Source organism: Daldinia vernicosa (assembly GCF_022497035.1).
Source record: "Daldinia vernicosa strain CBS 139.73 unplaced genomic scaffold F5Y00scaffold_69, whole genome shotgun sequence".
Lineage (NCBI taxonomy): Eukaryota > Fungi > Ascomycota > Sordariomycetes > Xylariales > Hypoxylaceae > Daldinia > Daldinia vernicosa.
In genome coordinates, this window is record NW_025953985.1 from 69476 (window position 1) to 87402 (window position 17927).

The 17927-nt window shown below is 47.5% G+C and overlaps 6 protein-coding genes across 6 annotated transcripts; 4 read left to right on the plus strand and 2 right to left on the minus strand.

Moving 5' to 3' along the window:
* Window positions 1-231: 231 nt before the first annotated feature.
* F5Y00DRAFT_266318 (flavin-containing amine oxidoreductase-domain containing protein) lies at window positions 232-2965 on the minus strand (the record flags this gene model as incomplete). The annotated part of the gene is made up of 10 exons (XM_048011925.1): window positions 232-242; window positions 314-382; window positions 447-540; window positions 688-1133; window positions 1181-1393; window positions 1448-1499; window positions 1559-1649; window positions 1774-1807; window positions 1872-2172; window positions 2243-2965. 10 exons carry the CDS (start codon window positions 2963-2965, stop codon window positions 232-234), a joined length of 2034 nt encoding a protein of 677 aa, XP_047860618.1.
* A 1590-nt stretch (window positions 2966-4555) lies between these two features.
* F5Y00DRAFT_273615 (uncharacterized protein) lies at window positions 4556-6181 on the plus strand (the record flags this gene model as incomplete). The annotated part of the gene is made up of 4 exons (XM_048013214.1): window positions 4556-5164; window positions 5214-5593; window positions 5649-5951; window positions 6039-6181. The coding sequence occupies exons 1-4, from the start codon at window positions 4668-4670 to the stop codon at window positions 6179-6181; spliced, it is 1323 nt and encodes a 440-aa protein (XP_047860619.1). The 5' UTR covers window positions 4556-4667.
* Window positions 6182-6713: 532 nt separating this feature from the next.
* Window positions 6714-9085, plus strand: F5Y00DRAFT_189088 (ergosterol biosynthesis ERG4/ERG24 family-domain-containing protein). The gene is made up of 3 exons (XM_048005136.1): window positions 6714-6892; window positions 7056-8784; window positions 8849-9085. The coding sequence occupies exons 1-3, from the start codon at window positions 6858-6860 to the stop codon at window positions 8858-8860; spliced, it is 1776 nt and encodes a 591-aa protein (XP_047860620.1). The 5' UTR covers window positions 6714-6857; the 3' UTR covers window positions 8861-9085.
* A 110-nt stretch (window positions 9086-9195) lies between these two features.
* F5Y00DRAFT_248159 (DNA polymerase alpha/epsilon subunit B-domain-containing protein) lies at window positions 9196-11912 on the minus strand. The gene is made up of 2 exons (XM_048009391.1): window positions 11058-11912; window positions 9196-11000 (listed from the first exon to the last, which is right to left on the minus strand). The coding sequence occupies exons 1-2, from the start codon at window positions 11759-11761 to the stop codon at window positions 9311-9313; spliced, it is 2394 nt and encodes a 797-aa protein (XP_047860621.1). The 5' UTR covers window positions 11762-11912; the 3' UTR covers window positions 9196-9310.
* A 165-nt stretch (window positions 11913-12077) lies between these two features.
* F5Y00DRAFT_248162 (uncharacterized protein) lies at window positions 12078-13170 on the plus strand. Its single transcript, XM_048009392.1, has 3 exons — window positions 12078-12289; window positions 12362-12906; window positions 12977-13170. The coding sequence occupies exons 1-3, from the start codon at window positions 12200-12202 to the stop codon at window positions 13044-13046; spliced, it is 705 nt and encodes a 234-aa protein (XP_047860622.1). The 5' UTR covers window positions 12078-12199; the 3' UTR covers window positions 13047-13170.
* Window positions 13171-14005: 835 nt separating this feature from the next.
* On the plus strand, window positions 14006-17363 carry F5Y00DRAFT_189125 (Pkinase-domain-containing protein). The gene is made up of 5 exons (XM_048005138.1): window positions 14006-14879; window positions 14962-15797; window positions 15942-16554; window positions 16613-16770; window positions 16825-17363. Exons 1-5 carry the CDS (start codon window positions 14476-14478, stop codon window positions 17115-17117), a joined length of 2304 nt encoding a protein of 767 aa, XP_047860623.1. The 5' UTR covers window positions 14006-14475; the 3' UTR covers window positions 17118-17363.
* Window positions 17364-17927: the final 564 nt, after the last annotated feature.

Below are 17927 nucleotides of genomic sequence, written 5' to 3' on the forward strand. Positions count from 1 at the left end.
TACTATGCTTAACTACTTTTACATCGAAACAAACGAAGCATGTACTAGAACGTACGTGACTTCGGGGGGTATCACAAGATAAGTTATGTATTTTATTGTTACTAACTTCACCTTACGCAGGTATGTACATTGGCAGCAATCCTACGACCAAGTACAATATATTCGGAGAAGACACCCAGCTCTTCCCCAGGATACCACTCATAAAATACCGCCATGTAAACATCACCGAGATCACATTTTTACTAGTAATATTTACCGTTAGCGTCTAGGAACACTATGGCAAGATAATCGAGAATAAGGGGGTTGAAATTACTCACAACGTCAATCCACCTCGCCATCCACTTTTCAACAGTCGCCTTAGCCTCATCGACCAAACCGAGTTCTGAAAAATTTTACATTAGCGGATACGCGAGATATTCAGAGGATGGAGAAGAAATTGCACTTACCGAGAAGCAGCTGCACGCCACCGCGGATCCCCGACTCGAGCGCGGAAGCTATCCACGCGTGCGTGTATGATGTCTGCTCGCCGACGAATATCATCTGTAGGTAAATAATGTGTCAGTATGAGTTATAGCACACATATCTTAACATGAAGGATCAAGATAAGGCTTTACAGCTGTGAGATTGAAAATTGGCGTAACAAAAGGGGTTATGGTAGGAGGGAAAGGGGTAATAAGGGGTACACACATTACTATACGTCTTAAAATACTCCGGCAAATACAACTGATGCATCCCCACCGTCGGACTCGCCCAACTGCCCCCCTCATACGGATCCAGCATCCAGCAACGCCGGTTATACTTGCCCGTATACTCATCATACGCGACCTGGCCGTGGATCTCCGCCATCGCATCGACCATATACTGCACGTGTTCTTCCTCGGGGACCGAGACCCAGCGCGCGCCCCAGTCGCCCGAGGCGTAGGACGCTAGTATCGCCGCGGGGCCGGTGCAGTTTAGGCAGTAGGACGGGTAGCAGATCGATCCTACGCCGGGGATGTCTGTTGTGGTCGAGCACCCGCCGAAGATGGGCTGGGGATAATGCTCCCAGAAGCGCGTTTTGTATTCTAGCGCGACTTTGCAGGCGGATGTGAAGGGCATGTTTTGGATGGCGTTGGAGATTGTAGTAGGGAGATCTGGGGGTGTTAGTGTTGTGGAAGAGTAATAGGGGGTATAGGCTTACATGGGAGCCGCATCTTCTTGACGATGGAGAAGGGGACTGCGAATACGGCGTAGTCGTAAGAGGCGTTCTGGAAGACTGTATCGGTGTAGTTGTCTCGCCATTGTAAGTTGACCTTTTGCGTATCGTCTAGCCATTCGGCTCGCTCGATCTTTCGGTTCATGGTGGTTACGTTGTCGACGAGTGGGTGGAAGGATGCTGGGAGTCGATTCAAACCTGGTAATTGACGTGAGAAAATTATTGATTTTGACTAGGAAAGGATATGCATACCTCCGTCTATTGTCTTCCAGGTTGTGGCTCCGAAATATACGTTATCATAGATCTACGTGAAGTTTGAACGAGTCAGTACGAGTTAGTGATCTCACGAATGATCAAGCTTACCTGGTCCCAGAATGATGACGCATCGCCTCCGAGCACGTCGGTGTCGTTCAAGGTCGCATTAAGGTAGTTTACCATATAAGCGAACTCGGACCTATTCATGTTCAGTAATTGGTAACTTGTTGTTTCTCTATTTTGGTGATCATGGAAAGAAGGTCGACGCGATGGAATGAACTCGAGAGCCATAGGCTCAGGGGGGAAGCAGCTGAAACACTTACCAAGTATCACCACCAAGTCCACCAAGTCCATTAACTATGCCAGATGAGTTAATAATTATCATCAACACTTTATATAGGGGCATTAAGTAGTTACTTACCTAAAAAGTCCTTATGGGCTTTGAAGGTATTAGTAGCCAGCTCAATCATAAATGTCTCATTCGAAGTGATAGCACTAATTTTGTCGGACAACGCCTCCGTAGACGGGTTCATGGGGTATGAAACCGCCAAAGATGTGTTTGCCTGAGTCTGGGCTATGGTAGGCGGGAGCCCTGTATCCAGCTTAATCCCATTGTGATAGTATAGCCCGTTGGGATTCGACTGGATCCAGGGGATGAAATAAACGCTGAAGTTCTTATCGTGGTTGTTGAGGAGATTCATCTCGCTGGCGAGTTGGAAAACCTACATTTTATTAGCTAACCGCAACTGGGGTTTTTCAAATGAAGATATAAGAGAGCCAATGCTAGCTTACCATCTGATGATCCGTAATATTGTAAGTCTCATTCGAGTATTCTATAGTCTCCGGAAACCTCATAGGACCCATCTCCTGATACGAATAATCGAACGGCCCCCCAGAGAGATACTCCGTATGCACTCTTCCGCCAAGACGCTGGCTAGCCTCGATAATATTCACATTTGTAAAGCCAGCTTGGTGTAGAACCAGATACGTCATCAATCCCGACATGCCAGCCCCGATGATAGCTACGTCTTTCGACTTAGCCTTTGCAACGTCAACGGCGCTGATCTCCTTGTTCTTGAGCAGCTCGACTCCGTCGAACCACGGGCCCCACGCATCGATACCAGTGGCGTTCGTCATCTCGATGCTGCTGGCGCCGCGTCTCCTGAGCTTCCTTCTGCTTAGCCGTTGGGGCTCGCTGCGGCCGACTAGTTGTCCTTGCCGGTCCCATGCTGAGATACATCCGTCGAATCTAGCATTGTTGGGCAAGATCCAAACCAGCCGGGACTCTTTGGGGTGAGTGGTCTGGCCGATAGTATGGTGCGCCTCACTATGCTGTATGTTGTCACACTGGCCGTAAGAGTATGTTATAACGCCATCGATAAGATCATTAAAATATATATGGACGTTTGCAAGGCCTGAACTGAGATCGGAACGCGTCTCGAGTTTGACTGGTAGATGAGAGGTAGAAGCAAGCACCCCCTGGATCGCCAGAGCAGCGAGAGATAGCCGAAACATTTTTGAAATCAACACCAGGAACAGGCGAAGCTACTGATCAGGGGAAAATAAGAGTTCATATTGACTGTCTTTATGGTTATATATACCCTAGATTTCTCCCTCGTAGGATTGTCATACTGGAATGTACCTACCCATCGACCCCGGCGCCTCAAGAGGCGATATCGCATGTTGATTGAACCGAGAACGATGTCATACCTATCACATTCACTTACTATCGAGCTGATGGAGCATAGGGCGCGTGGTGGATTATGGTATGACAAACCTTACTGGCTACGCCTTATGAACTGTATGATAGCTATAAGCCTATTCGAGTAGTATCTCTTGAGGTAATTGCCTGATATGGTAGGTGCCTCCGATGGTTAGAGATAACGACCATCGACGGGCAACATCTAACCTAACCATCTTCGAACATAAGTTCCCGAGTGAGGAACTGGCGACGCTCGTAGGTCATAACATAAGCTGTCATCTTCTTGACCGCCTGTAGTTGGAGCAGTCATATCTTGGATAGCTCCTTGTATGACTTGAAGGTTCCGACAAGTCGGGTAAGGCTGCGCGCCCTTGGCGGGAATTTTATCTTCAATATCTGTATATATGTTACGTACCTGCGGGTAAGCGTGCGCCCTCTGCACCATTTCCGATCTGTGACTCGGTAAGCCTTAGTAGTATCCAATCGGCTGACGTTGAAGGTATGCGGCCACGGCGCTGGTAAGCTGGTAGAGACTCGTATGGATAATGAAGAGCCGGGTATTACCGTGCGTTTACGATAGTTAACTCCGCAATGGTAGTGTGTCGAAAGTTGAGACGATAAAGAGTTTAGTATAAGGTAACTCGAACACCCTTTATCTATTAAGACCATGGTATCATTAATAATACCTTAAATAAACTGATCGCTTCTCCGGTATGCCTTGGCGTCAGACGGCCTAAATTGGGGATAAGGCGTACTCGAGTCTTACTAGCTTGTATTTATTATGTTAGTTATCTTATAACAGCTATAATGCAGTATCTTTTGACTTTATTCTGGGTCTCGACGATCTGGTTATCATGACTTTTGGATAATAGCCGAACGGGAGTTGGCCGTAATCTTTGGAGTGAGGCCGGGGTCAAGAGAATGATAAGTTGATAAGGTATCGCTGTTAAAAGGAGGGGTTGCGGAACTGAAAAGGGTATTGAAATCGTGGTGCGCGAACTGACCTTATAGGACGAGAAAGTCTATAGTTGTATGAATTTTCCCTCTTAGCTGTTCACTACAATACCACAATTTCACCGAGAATTTCAAGGTTGTAATATTGAGCCTCCTCTAGCTTAGAGTATCAAGAACCCAGAGCGCAAATAGTCGACAGGAAGTACCGGAAATGGCGGAGTGCATGCATACCAGAGGCATGGCAGAGTGAGAGAGCCTCACAACCGTAAGCCGTCCACCTCCGGATATAGTCAGCCCGGGGACATGCGGGGGAGCTCACGCCATCACCCATCGAATTAGCCATGGAACTCCCACTCCATATTCTTCCTCAAGCCCCTCTTAGATGCCTTGCCGATGAAGGCTATGCTTTTTTTCCAGTTTTTGATGTTCTTGATTGTAGAAAAGTCTGGAAGCGAGGTTGATAATATTGAGTATACTCATAAGTCTAGTTGTTCCCTTGACAATTACATAGTAGGAACAATCGCTCTGGGACTTTGTATCTCATAATTACCTGCTCATGCTATGGCGGAAGCACTTACGCTGATTGGCGGCCTTGCAGCTATCATGCAATTGGCTGGTTCCGTAGTGAAATTGACAAGAGACTTGCGTGTTTGTGTGCGCGCTATACGCTCAGCGCCCAAGGAAATCAGATATTTTATACTTGAGACCTCCATATTTACTGACCAACTCTGTTATTTCCATGAGGTCGCGAAGGAATCCGCAGCCGTCATGAGTGAACATTCTAAGGCTAAGCGAGCCGAATTGGTACAAAAAATCTTGAGGCAGTGTAAGTCTGTCAAGAGAGGGTTCGCTCGACTCGTGCAGCGCTTTATCGACATTAATGGTGCCGATACGGCGCTTTTAAATACTTTCTGGGCACGATTGCTGTGGCTCTGGAAACGGCCGGATGTGCCAGAATTACGCTTAAATCTTCAAAGCGCAATAGCTAATGTCACATTGCTATGCAATTTATTCATGTTCGAAGAATTGAGGAGAAAGAACGTGGATAGCGAAAAGCTGTACGTCGCATAATTAGACAGACTGATATTTCATTGCTAATGGTGTTAGTGAGATGCTCCAACAACGGCTACGAAACTGGGTAGCGACAGCTAGGAAGTTGAGATGCGAATTGGCCGAGTATAAGAAGCGCAAGTCGCCGTTAGGTGTGCCAGAAACAGCCCCGGAAGATTCACATGATGTGATCGCAGAGGATAGCCGCCAATTGGAACGATATGTTGTCCATGCCATCCGATCGTATACTCAGGGAGAAGCTCTTTCAACAAGCACAAGGTCTTCGCGTCGAGGACTCTCGGGCCAAATAATTCGGGGAACCCAAGAGACTACAGCTTTGTCAAAGCCAACAGTTACGGGAACTCGGGTAGATGCTTATGAAGACGGAGTTTTTAGAGAGTATATAATACCTAAACGGTCCCCGAATGAAATGGTTGGTATGTATGATAATCGTGCTTTGAGTCGCGTTGATACTGACTGGGTATACTCAAGAGGAACGAAGCCCATCAAGAGGCCAAGAAGAACAGCCGTCAATAATAGTGCCCAGTGAACAAGTTTCCGGAAGAACAGACGGTGATACAGTGAAAGATCGAGACCAGGGGGTGTTTTCGGAGATTGGTGAATGGCCAGCAGAGGTGGCTGACCCGAATACGAGCTTAGATGCCACTATCGAAAATGAGGCTTTTAACAAGGTCCCACAAGTGACCAGTCAATCTCACATCGAAGAGGAGCTACCGAGAGTGAGCGAACAAGACTCGGGACCCGAAGAGCCCGAGTTACCCAAGACGAGCCCTAGTAAGCTATCTAAAATACCTTCATGTAGTTATCTGGATGGGCGGTCAGAGAGAATGGACCCATCAATAGCATCTAAAAGCTCATCAGCCACTGAGCTGGAAGCCTCGGAAGCTAGCCATGATACCGGGAGTGAGGAGAGCCGTGGGCCATATATTTCAATGGCACCTTTTGGAGGGCCAAGGTCGAGAAAGCGACCACGACGACCAAGGCCACAGTCACCTATCCCCTAAACTGGCATAAAACAGTAAACCTTTTATAATCGGTAGAGTATATGAAGTTTAACGCGATTCATTAAGATAAAAGGAAGAACCCTTGTAATAATGTACCTCTATAATAAATATGATTGGCCAATCTAATAATATAGACTTCTTTAGCCAATCTCGATGTATCAATACTGAAAATAGTGGGTTTGCCGTTTTATGCCAGTTGAAGGGGATAGGCTGACAAGTTTGAAAAAAAAAAAAGAGGGTTGGTCAGATTATTAGAGTGTCAATTCGCTATGTATTTTGGCGCTTTGATTGGAGAATATAATTTAATTGAGGCTAAGGGAAACAATCAATGATGTAAGTTTGGAGCGTAACCTAGGTTTTAGGTAGTTGGGCAAGTATCAATGGGGTATGCGGGCCATTGCGCAAAAGCCATGATTGGTCGGTCAACCCTTCTTGGCCAGCTCAACGCTGCCCCTGACTACCGAAAAAGAAACGGGGCTAAATAAGTGACCTAATAGACCTGAATTAAAAACAAAAAAAAGTACCTAACCTACACACTCCAAGTTTAACCCCGAGCACGACCTCTGGATGGAACTCTTATTTTGTTCCCTGACTCATTAATTTCTAATCCCCAACTGACGAGCTTCTTTATAAGTAGCCGTTGTCCATTCATTCGCACACATTTGATTTATTCAAAATGTCTTCAAGGTATTCCTTACGTGCAACTCCTAGGTATGTACTTATCTCTATCATGATGATACCACGGGATGGAAAGATAGAAAAAGCAGGTTTTGGATGCGATGACGTGGATGACGGTGGCGGCGGTGGTGTATTGAGCGTGTCAACAAATTGCGATCGTGAAGGATTTCTGCTAATATTTCGAGTTATCGTGTAGGAAAAAGGAGCTGTTTGACGGTATGGTCGAGACTCCTGGCCGCCGCGCGACGCGACGTAAATCTCAGTTCCCCCCTATTGCGGACGGCGCGTCCGACGACGGCGACTCTAGCTCTGCTGCCGAAACAACTAGATCTACTAGGTCCACATCTGTACGGCGTCGGGGAGTTGGCAAATTTATCGAGCACATGGACGATTCGGATACCGCGTCAAAAGAGGAGTTCAGTCCTGTCGCTAAGGAGAAGCTTTCTACTGTCATGAATGGCAACGGCAACGGCAAAGCCGATATCAAATCAGAGCCGGTAGAGAATGGTCATACTAATGGATATACGAATGGACATACGAATGGACATGTCAACGGGTACGCTAAGGATAAAGTCGTTGACGGTTGGAAGCCGGGCACGGATCCCAAGATCGATCACTCCGGCGTCTTCGAGTTCGGAGGTAGCCTCGGTACTTTAGCCCTCATGATTGTATTTCCGACTCTCATGTGGTATATGTGGATTGGCGCAACTTATTATGATGGCAAACCTCCGCTGCCGCTCGAAGGGGAGTCTATTGCTGACTTCGGCTGGCGCATGTGGAATCACGTCTACACGGGCGCTTTCCCTCACCTGCGCGCATGGAGAATCTACTGGACCTACATTATCTTCGAGGCCGCTTGCTACTGTCTTCTACCTGGCGTCTGGGGTTATGGAAAGCCTCTTCCCTTCGAGGGAGGCAAGCAGCTTCGGTATTACTGTTCGGCGTATGCTAGTTTCTACTTCACCATCGTTGTGATAGGCGTGCTGCACTTTACTGGTCTGTTTAAGATTAATACCCTTTTGGATGAGTTCGGTCCTCTCCTGTCCGTCGCTATCCTATCTGGTTTCCTGGTTGCTATTGTCGCATACTTCTCCGCGTTGATTCGAGGTGCCCAACACCGAATGACTGGCTACCCCATCTACGACTTCTTCATGGGAGCCGAGCTGAACCCGCGCATGTTCGGAATCCTCGACTTCAAGATGTTCTACGAAGTGCGCATTCCCTGGTATATCCTGTTTGGACTAACCTGCGCGGCTGCGGCTCGGCAATACGAGAACTACGGCTACGTCTCGGGTGAAGTATGGTTCCTGCTTATGGCTCACTATCTCTACGCCAACGCTTGCTCCAAGGGCGAGCAACTCATCATTACTACCTGGGATATGTACTACGAGAAGTGGGGTTTCATGCTGATCTTCTGGAACATGGCTGGTGTCCCTCTCTCATACTGCCACTGCACCCTCTACCTGGCTAGCCATCACCCGTCGGAATACGCCTGGAATAAATACGCCTTAGCTGCGTTCTTCATCCTCTATATTTCCGTGTACATCATCTGGGACCAAGCCAACGGGCAGAAGAACGCCTTCCGGACCCAGGAGCGCGGCAATCTCCAGAAGCGCTATGCCTTCCCCCCGCTCCCATGGATCTACATTGATAACCCCAAAACTATCGACACGCAGACCGGTGATAAGCTGCTTGTTGATGGTTGGTACGGATATGCGCGCAAGCTGCATTACACCTGTGATGCGTTCTTCGCCATCAGCTGGGGCCTGATCACGGGGTTCAACAGCCCCTTTCCTTGGTTCTACCCGTTCTTCTTCTGCTGCATGATCACGCATCGTGCCCACAGGGATATCGCACGTTGTAGGACGAAGTATGGTGATGCGTGGAAGGAATATGAGAGACAAGTACCGTACCTGTTCATTCCGGTAAGTACCTACGTATACCCTTATAAAATAGTTTTTATGTCGAACATTGCTAACCAACTTCCAGTACGTCATTTAATCTTTTGAAAGTCGACGTTCGGTGAACATACGTCATTCAACTTATCAGATTCTATCCCTAGACGACCTATAGGCATATAGAGCTCATACCCGCTAGCAGTTCTTTTACTTGTATATACTTGAGATTGCCCCCCCCTACGACTTTTTAAAAATCGGCTGCAAGCCAGCTAGCAAGAGAAGCATGATTGATGGTGATGGGAGCATGCTGCGAATGAATAAGGCCGGAAAGAAACCTAAGTAACGCGGCTACGATGGCCCCCCTAATATAATACTAAGAAAGTAATTGCATTGGAGAATCGTCGTGATCTGTTTGTTTCATTAGCAATGCTATGTCATGCCCCCTTATCATTAACTATAGTCGTGTCTAACTTATATGTGCCATATACCATGCAAGCGGCAGAGGACATGGTATGTGTATATGTTCGGTATTTCATTAAATAGTATCCATCCATTAAAACATACACTCCCTCACCCGTCCGGTCCCTCCTAACTCATACTCGACCCAGCGCCCTACGCCCCTACGTCCAGCAACTAGCACCGCCCCGGGGTTCATAACATGACACCCCTCGTACGTAACGCAAAACGGCGGCGCCGTCGGATCCGCAAGCACCATCGCCGTTGGTAGGGGGTACAAGTACAACGCGCCCGCGTGGTCCCAGTGTACGGGGCGAATCGCGTGCCGGAACGGACATAAATACCCCTGATCTAGCATTGTTTTCACTAGCTTGCGCGCCGTCCGTACGTCATGCGGGACCGAGGGCTCGGTGCCCTTGGTGGTGTCGACATCCATTGCGTCAGTGCTCTCGAGCGCAGCTTCCATGTCTATATCGTCGTCGTCTTCGCCGTTGTTGCTGCTAGTGGGTTTTTCATGCAGATTCCCCTCCGCGTCGGTGGTCGAAGAGCGCAAACGCACGGCGGTGCGGCGCATCCGCGCTGATATGTCGTCGCGAAACAGGACAATCTCGTGGGCGGGCCCGAAAACGGATAGACGGGAGGGATTGCTGGTCCAAATAGCCTCTCCAGGGCATCTTTTGCCGTTGTCAGGGAGTTCTGCGTTCGCGGCGGCGAAGGCGCGGCGTATACGGCTTGTGAACATATCAGGGACGGGTTTGCGGGGTAATGGGACGGCGGCACCAGCACCGAAGGATGAGGCCCAGCCGTCGTTGTCGCCGGGTACGAATATGAACGTGGAAGATTGGAGAAGGGCTGGAAAGTCGGATAAGACGGACGCCAAAGCGTCGAAGTGCTCTTTGTATTCTACGCTGCCACCGCTGGCCCCGCCACCGGCCATCACGGCGTATTGCGTGAAGTTACCTGTTAGCACGAATGTCATTGGCGTGCTGCCCTCGGGCTCCGTCGAGTAGATTGTTAGGATTTTGTGTAGAGCCTGGAGGACTCGTGGTTGGTCGAGATTGAGCTCGCCTATGACGACGATGCGGCCGCAGCTGGGAGCGTCGGTATCGGGGTCCGCTGTAGATGATTGGGTCAGACGTGGTCTCCTGAGAATGCGCTGCTCGAGCTTCCGCATCTTGGAACCTGCGGCGCGTTCACTTCCGACGCCTAGGAAGTCGATCCAGCCGAATCCGCCTCCTATAGTGTGGTCGTCTAGCCCGCTGACGCCGAGTGTGGCTTTGCGCTTCTCACAAGGTGGTTGTCCAATGAAGAACCCCTGAAAGCGGCCGCCGATGATACCGCCTACGCCATTACTACCACCGAGCCCCCTACCAGTCGATTCTTCCTCTTCCTCATACACGCCGTCTATCAACACTATCATCCCCGGCGTAAACCAAGCCGAATCTTCCGGTATAGCTACGGCTTGTGAAAGGTCCAAGGAGATAGTTCCCGTTAAGTCGTTAATTGCAAGGTTTCCGGTTGGCAAGACTGATAATAGCCCAAGAAGCATATGATGGCTACCATGGCGGCCGAGCAGATTTGCAATTGGTGTGATTTTATAGGTTTGTTGTGTGGTTAGATTAGAGGAGGCGGATCGTTTCAAAGATGGCGCAGCCTTTGTAGTTGCAACTGTCGAGCTCTGGAACGATTCATTTCGGAGAAGTCTCTGATGTATAACGTTGTATCTATTCCGGAAGAGAGTCGTTTTGTGGGCTGCTGGCGGCATTAAAGATGGTTTCAAAGGGTCCCTGTAATTGCTATAAGCCTTGATACCTCAATGTATGACTTTGTGGAGATGTTCGTACCTTTCGAAGTGTTTCTTTGTTACGTTGTATAATAACCGTGGTTGCTCGTACGCATTGACGACTTTCAACCATTTTCTTGGGTGCTTTAAGCTTTCATCGTCAGGTTCGTCTTCCTCAACGCCTAACCCTGAAATGCCGAAACTTGTTGCGCTATCATCGCGTGTTAGAGCTTTCGTTGGTCTTAACCCCAACCTCGTGTTTGTTAAATCGGCCTCTTGGCTAGAGTCCAGAACCAAACTATTTTGGCGATTTAATTCTCGTCCCGTCACTATCCTGCCACCGCTCATATTCCCTTCCAGCGTTTTCAGGATATCTTTTAGCTCACTACTAGCACCATCTACTATTACACCTCCATTTCGATTCTTCCAGCTTTTTGCCGTCTCCTCCAAGACCTTCTCCGCCAGCCCTTCTTCGCGCCATCCCGAACCGCAATGCCGACCAATGAAGGTAGCTAATTCTTGTAGCGCGGAGGATGTGAGAGTTAAGCTGTGCTTTTTTGTAAAGGTTCGAAATGCTAACGGTCTCAAAGTTGCTGGCGGGAGAAGAATTGGGAGGATAGTAGCTTTGGTAGGTGGTGCAATGGCAAACGGCTTAAGTGTATGCGCTGGTGTTCCAAAGGCCGGAGATGAAGATGGGATGGGATTCGAAGGGGCGGGCGTTTTCGGCGCGAACATTGACGCAGCAGTGCGTTTGTTTCCTTGCATATTGACGGTTGCTAAATCTTCACAATTGTCATTTTTATATTTTTATTACCTTATTATAGACTCTCCTCAAGACGGCGGTTGATATTTCGATATAATTTTAGTTGGAGACGCGTTCGGCGCGTTTTACGCGTTAATGAGCAGTAAAGGTTCACTAATCGATATATGGATGTGGGGCAGAATAGGTGCGTCAATGGATAAGTGACTAGTACCTGATATATGTAAAATCCTTTCCTTATCAGAGTCTTATCAAAGTACCTATACTCAATACTAGCTCTACATGTACATATGTATGTAAAAGCTGCAGCTAATACGTCAGCGGGACCAAATAATAATTTGATATTTTATGTAACTACCTATACCTATTATCGAGCTTTAAGAACTTCTCAAGTTTCCAATTCACATACAGGAGATGCGGTCAAACTGATCTATAGCGCCAAAATGTTATTATCACGAGTTCGCATAGCACCTACTTATAGGACATTACTATCACATAGGGGTGTCTCTACGTTAAGCACCAATCCCTATATAGTCAGTAGCCTCCCCAATATTAGATACAATTTACAGATCAGTTCAGTCTTGCTCATATGATCTTTCTTCAAGAAAGTTTTCCCCAATGCCTCAGTGGACAATGGGCATCTACTCACATATCTCAATACCAATCCGCCAAAGCCTAGGTTAGCGATTGGCTCTACAACCACATTGCCCCCAACACCCAATTCCTTTTCCGAGAACCGCGAATTTCTATCTATCTTAACAGATGTCCTCCGCAAATATGCCGCGCAAGACCCCGACCTTCTATCCCAAGCCAAAACTTTCGCCGGCCCGGGCGGCGCAACTCTTGGCTCAGGCGGGGCATTCTTTCCCCAGCAAAGAAAGGAGCGTAGTACAAAAAGGACAGCCGCTGGACTAGGTGGAGGAGGTGGTGCTGGCGGGGACGGCGCTGGAGGAGCGAGTGCCCAAGGGGGTGCTGGAGGTGCCGGAGTCGGAGGGTATATCCATCTCAGTGACCAAAGAAATCCACCTGACTACGGCCGAATTGCGTGGCCAGAAGATATTCTTGGTAGCATCGAAGTTGATGCGTCCGGAAACATAGTAGGAGAATTCGAGCCAAGTGGCACATATCGTATTGTTACCAACGAGGGAATGTAAGTTTTCACGAATCTCTAATCAGAAACACTGACTTTGACTATTTGACTAATTGGCAACTTAAATTAGTTTGGGTTTGAGCGATTTTCTCAGGACAAAACTTGTTGAAAAGCTAAAAGAGGAGGAGAAGAAGCTGTGACACTGTATTAGTGATATTGGTGTTGGGAACGTTCGAGAAGACTCGAGACACCCTAAACCATGGCGTACTCGACTACATGTTGGGTAAGTAGGCATGTATTATACAAAATCCACTGAACATAAATATGAATTAATGAATTTCTGAGATCTATGCATCTAATGCGTGTAAGATTTGCCCTCGTGCGTTTGCGACGTGATCGAGATACAATGCCTTCCATGGCTTACATGTTCTTTCTACACGCATCTCCCACGTGGATGTAAATGTATCTAATTAAGATTCACGAATCAATACCGAACTTTACCTTAGGTGGTATAAGAGCCTGTAATGTACATTGTACCTAAGTATACGCCCTTTAACTATAACACTCCAAGACATGTTACTCCCGGCAGAATTAATATGATTCCCATAACGTCCTGTACTACCAACGTTCAATTTCGTCTCCCGGAGCTACATTATCTAACCCTAATTCGATGGGAAGTACATGATTAGTCCTGCTGTCTCACAGTCAAGTACTACAAGTTCCCAGCCCATAAGACGGGCCCTGACAATACCTGCCAATCAAATGCATATCCATGACTAGTAGCACCTTCTCTGTGTAGGACAGCTGGACAGCAAGAGCAGGCTATATGTGTAATTCGATACTGACATGTGAGAGATTTAGTTAACATTTTAAGGAAATCACGCTCGACAAGCAACAAGCGACAAGCTTGTTAAATAATACGGGGCACCCCGTAATTTTATTCTCTCATTGCTTAATATCTATTACTATTTCTACATGTGCACTATTTTCTATTTTCTCCTGTTCTTCAACTTTATCAACCTGCACAACTCTACACAACTCTACACTGTAGTATAACCACTTCCCACAGATACTTGGGTTTAGCAAGATATCAACAGTTGAGGTAAACTCTCATTTATCCATCTTTAACAAACGGCCCAAAACAATTTAGCAGGGTAGAAAAGCTTATCAGACCGGACATTCAACCCTCTGAGGCTATACTCAACTCTGAAGAGGTAGAGAAGGCTGACCTCATCTGACAGGACTTAGGTTCAGTGCCTGGATTATTACATACTTGGGAACTAGGTACGGAGAGTGCATTGCATGCTCTTTGATGCTTAGGTCCAAGGTAACCAGTACATCTGAATATAGCAAGAGTCAAACCTGGGATTAAGTACTGAGTACTATAACCCAGCTAGCGGCTACACTACCTACACTAAAAAAGGCTGTGTTTGGTGCCAAGATTCAAAGTCTTGCCAAGCGTGCATCGCTACCTTAAAGCTTGTACTCCACTCCCCGTCCCCTGTCCTCCGACCCCCCGGCCCCCGGTCCCTAGTTCGAGAGCCCCTCGTTGTTGGACGTAACTTCATGACGATCTCATCAACCTCGCCATCATCTAGGTAGATATCGCCAACAACTATCCTCGACAAGATGGCTTCCCGAGCGTTTGACGAAGAGGAACTCTCTATGTCCTTATCTCCTTCCATGATCCGACCGAAAAACAATGGAGCTCGAATACCCGAGATCAATATTACACATCCAACCGCCGACGGCTCCAACGGCAGGTCTCGAGCCGGTAGCACGCTTTCCGACCAGGCGTCGCAGAACCGAGAAAAGAACAAAACCGACCAGCGAATCGGCGCTTATAACATTATCAGAACACTGGGCGAAGGCTCTTTCGGAAAGGTCAAGCTGGCTGTCCATAGGTCGACCGGCCAGAAGGTCGCACTCAAAATCATTGCCCGTAAAAAGTTGATTAGTAGAGACATGGTTGGTCGCGTCGAGCGAGAGATCGAATATCTACAGCTGCTTCGACATCCCCATATCATCAAATTGTAAGTTTTTTTTTTTGCTTGCCCGAGACATTGATCCCTCCGACTTTGATCAAATTATCGGATTATTATTGACCCTTGACAGATACACTGTGATCAAGACTCCAGCCGAGATTATAATGGTCTTGGAATATGCTGGCGGCGAACTGTTCGACTACATCGTCAAGCATGGCCGATTGCCTGAAAATCAAGCGCGGAAATTCTTCCAGCAGATGATATGCGCCGTCGAGTACTGCCACAGGCACAAAGTAGTTCATCGAGACCTGAAGCCCGAAAATTTGCTTCTCGATGATAATCTCAACGTGAAGATTGCCGATTTCGGCTTAAGTAATATCATGACAGACGGCAATTTCCTCAAGACCAGCTGTGGTAGCCCCAATTATGCAGCCCCAGAGGTAATTAGCGGGAAGTTGTACGCTGGGCCGGAAGTCGACGTATGGAGTTGTGGTGTCATACTATATGTCTTGCTGGTCGGCAGGCTTCCTTTCGACGACGACCATATTCCCAGTTTATTCTCAAAAATTCAGCGGGGTGTCTTTACAGTCCCTCACTGGGTCCCCGCCGATGCAGCGAGTCTTATCCGAAAAATGCTGCAGACTAATCCCGTGCAGCGTATTATCATCGATGATATTAGACTGGATCCGTGGTTCATGAAGGATCTTCCTGCATACCTGGCCCCGCCTGTCGAGGAATTCTTCAACACTGGTGTTGACCCTAACAGAGCCATCAGACCGAGTGATATTGCGCCCCATGCTCCTCCTAAAGTGCAGGAGAAACTTCATAACGAAGTAACGGAGAAGATTAGTAAAACGATGGGTTATGGAAAACGTGACGTTCAGGAAGCTCTCGAAGCTGATGAACCTTCTGCCATTAAGGATGCGTACATGATCGTCCGTGAGAACAAGCTCATGCAGGTAAACCGTAAGTCATCAACTCTTCCTTCAAACTTTAAGTCCTTAATTATGATGGGAATTCGCGCGGTCAAAATCCATGTTACTTTCTATTTCAAGGTATTTTTCATAGGGTTATCCCACAGCAATTTTGAATGTTACTGACTGGTTGTAGCTGCTTACGGAACGGGTGTAGATAACCCCTATTTTGCTACGTCCCCTCCCAACGTAGATGCCGAGGAACAAATGCGTAGTGTCTCGGAAGCTATGAGTGGTAGTACGGTTCTAGACAGTCGGCGGAATTCTCAATCGGATTATATGAGCGAGTCGCAAGCTAGCCCCTTAGCTGATTCTGCTCGTTCCACCAGCTCGACAATTACTAGTTCGTCTCCTAGAGGATACGTAAGCCACGTCGGAATATTGCCAACAAGTCTGCCTTCGCTCCACAAGAAGTATCTTGAGCGCCAGATTGCTGGCGTCGAAGAACCGTTAGACGTTCAACCAGTTCCCGACGTTCCTCTTCAGCCTAGAACGCCTGCTGAGCAACAAGAAGCGGCCCGCCGTCTAAAGCCTCATTCTAAAAGCGCCATGAGACTTGATGATACAGCTCACCCGCAAACAATGACCCCGGTTGCACCCAAGAGAACCAAGCCAGTTCGCTGGCAATTTGGCATAAGATCCCGAAACGCCCCTTTTGAAGCCTTACTCTGCATTTACAAGTCTTTGTCGAAACTTGGCGCTACTTGGGTCGTGGACGAGGACTATGAGAAGGTACATGGCTCAGAATCGTAAGTATTGCAACTATTCGACAGCTTTTATTTCTGTCGGAGTTATTGACTGTGCTAGGGACCCGTATGCGACCCCAACACCAAACGAAGGAGAAAAGCATAACCCATACGAGAACGTGTCACCTGAGGATATTGACCTGGCGACATTTGACCCTATCAAATACTACAGGCTACCCGCCGATCCTTGGCATATAGTGTGCCGTTGGAAAAAAGATGGTGAATCTACCCGTCGGTTTGAATTTCATATAATCCAATCTGACATTTTCATAGATATCCGAAGGACATCGGTCGCTTCTGGCCATGCTACTGCTGACTCGATCTCCGACGACAATACTTATGTCTACTCCGTTATGGACAAACGCAAGCAGGACTTCGTCTGGATGCGAATGGACATCCAAATTTATGAAATGGACCCAAAAGAGAAGGTCTATCTCGTGGACTTCAAGTGTACGGGCTACGAACGGCTCGACGGAACTCTACTAGAGGAGAAGGCCGTTATGAGCCCCTTCCCTTTCCTCGACATGGCAGCCAAGTTGATCATGCAGTTGGCGGAGGCTGATTAGAAATGCCCTCCCAAAGGAACGTCTGGCCCCTTACTTGAATGTGCTGACGATGAAACCATCACCAACCTTAAGGACTGTTATAGTTCGACTATCCTGCATTTTCGATGATACTTTTGAATCGATATGATGATTCCGACGAAATTCGTGAATTACTTGGCCATAAAACACGACCAAAAGGGCTCCGAGCTTAATTTAGGCATCAGGTTTTCCTTTTCTTCCTACGAATTTATTCCATTACTTTTCTTCTTCGCATTCGGCTAGCGGCAGCCTTTGACGATGGCGCACCCCTTTTAGACATCCTGGACACTCACGAGCCCTATAACTTTGCGCCGGACATAGAAAATCTTCGGCGGCACTGGAGGAAAGCAAGCCGGCTGGACGGCATTTTTTTAATATTCTTTTTATTCTTTTTGACTGAGACGAGAAAAGAAAAAAAAATGGAAATGTACGGAAAGGAAACCAGGGACAGCATCTGCGTTGGAGTTTATTGAATGGAACGTACTAGGGAAACGAATGGAGTTTGTTATACCCCCGAAGAAAGAAGCACGCGAGAATTTTGCGTGATAAGGCAGAGAAGAATAGGGAAAGAGAGGGAAATAGTGCACGTGGGGCTTCTTATGTCGAGTTTAGTGGTAAAACCGCCGTAGCTCGAATGAAACCTCGCTGTTTTTCTCATGACAGGATAACAGGACTTATTACCTTGTTGGTATTTGGAAATTGTGTCTGGGATTCGTTGGTAGCTAGTAGGTAATCGCAAAAACCAGGAATCATGATCAATTTGACATTTGATATTTACACACATAACTTTTC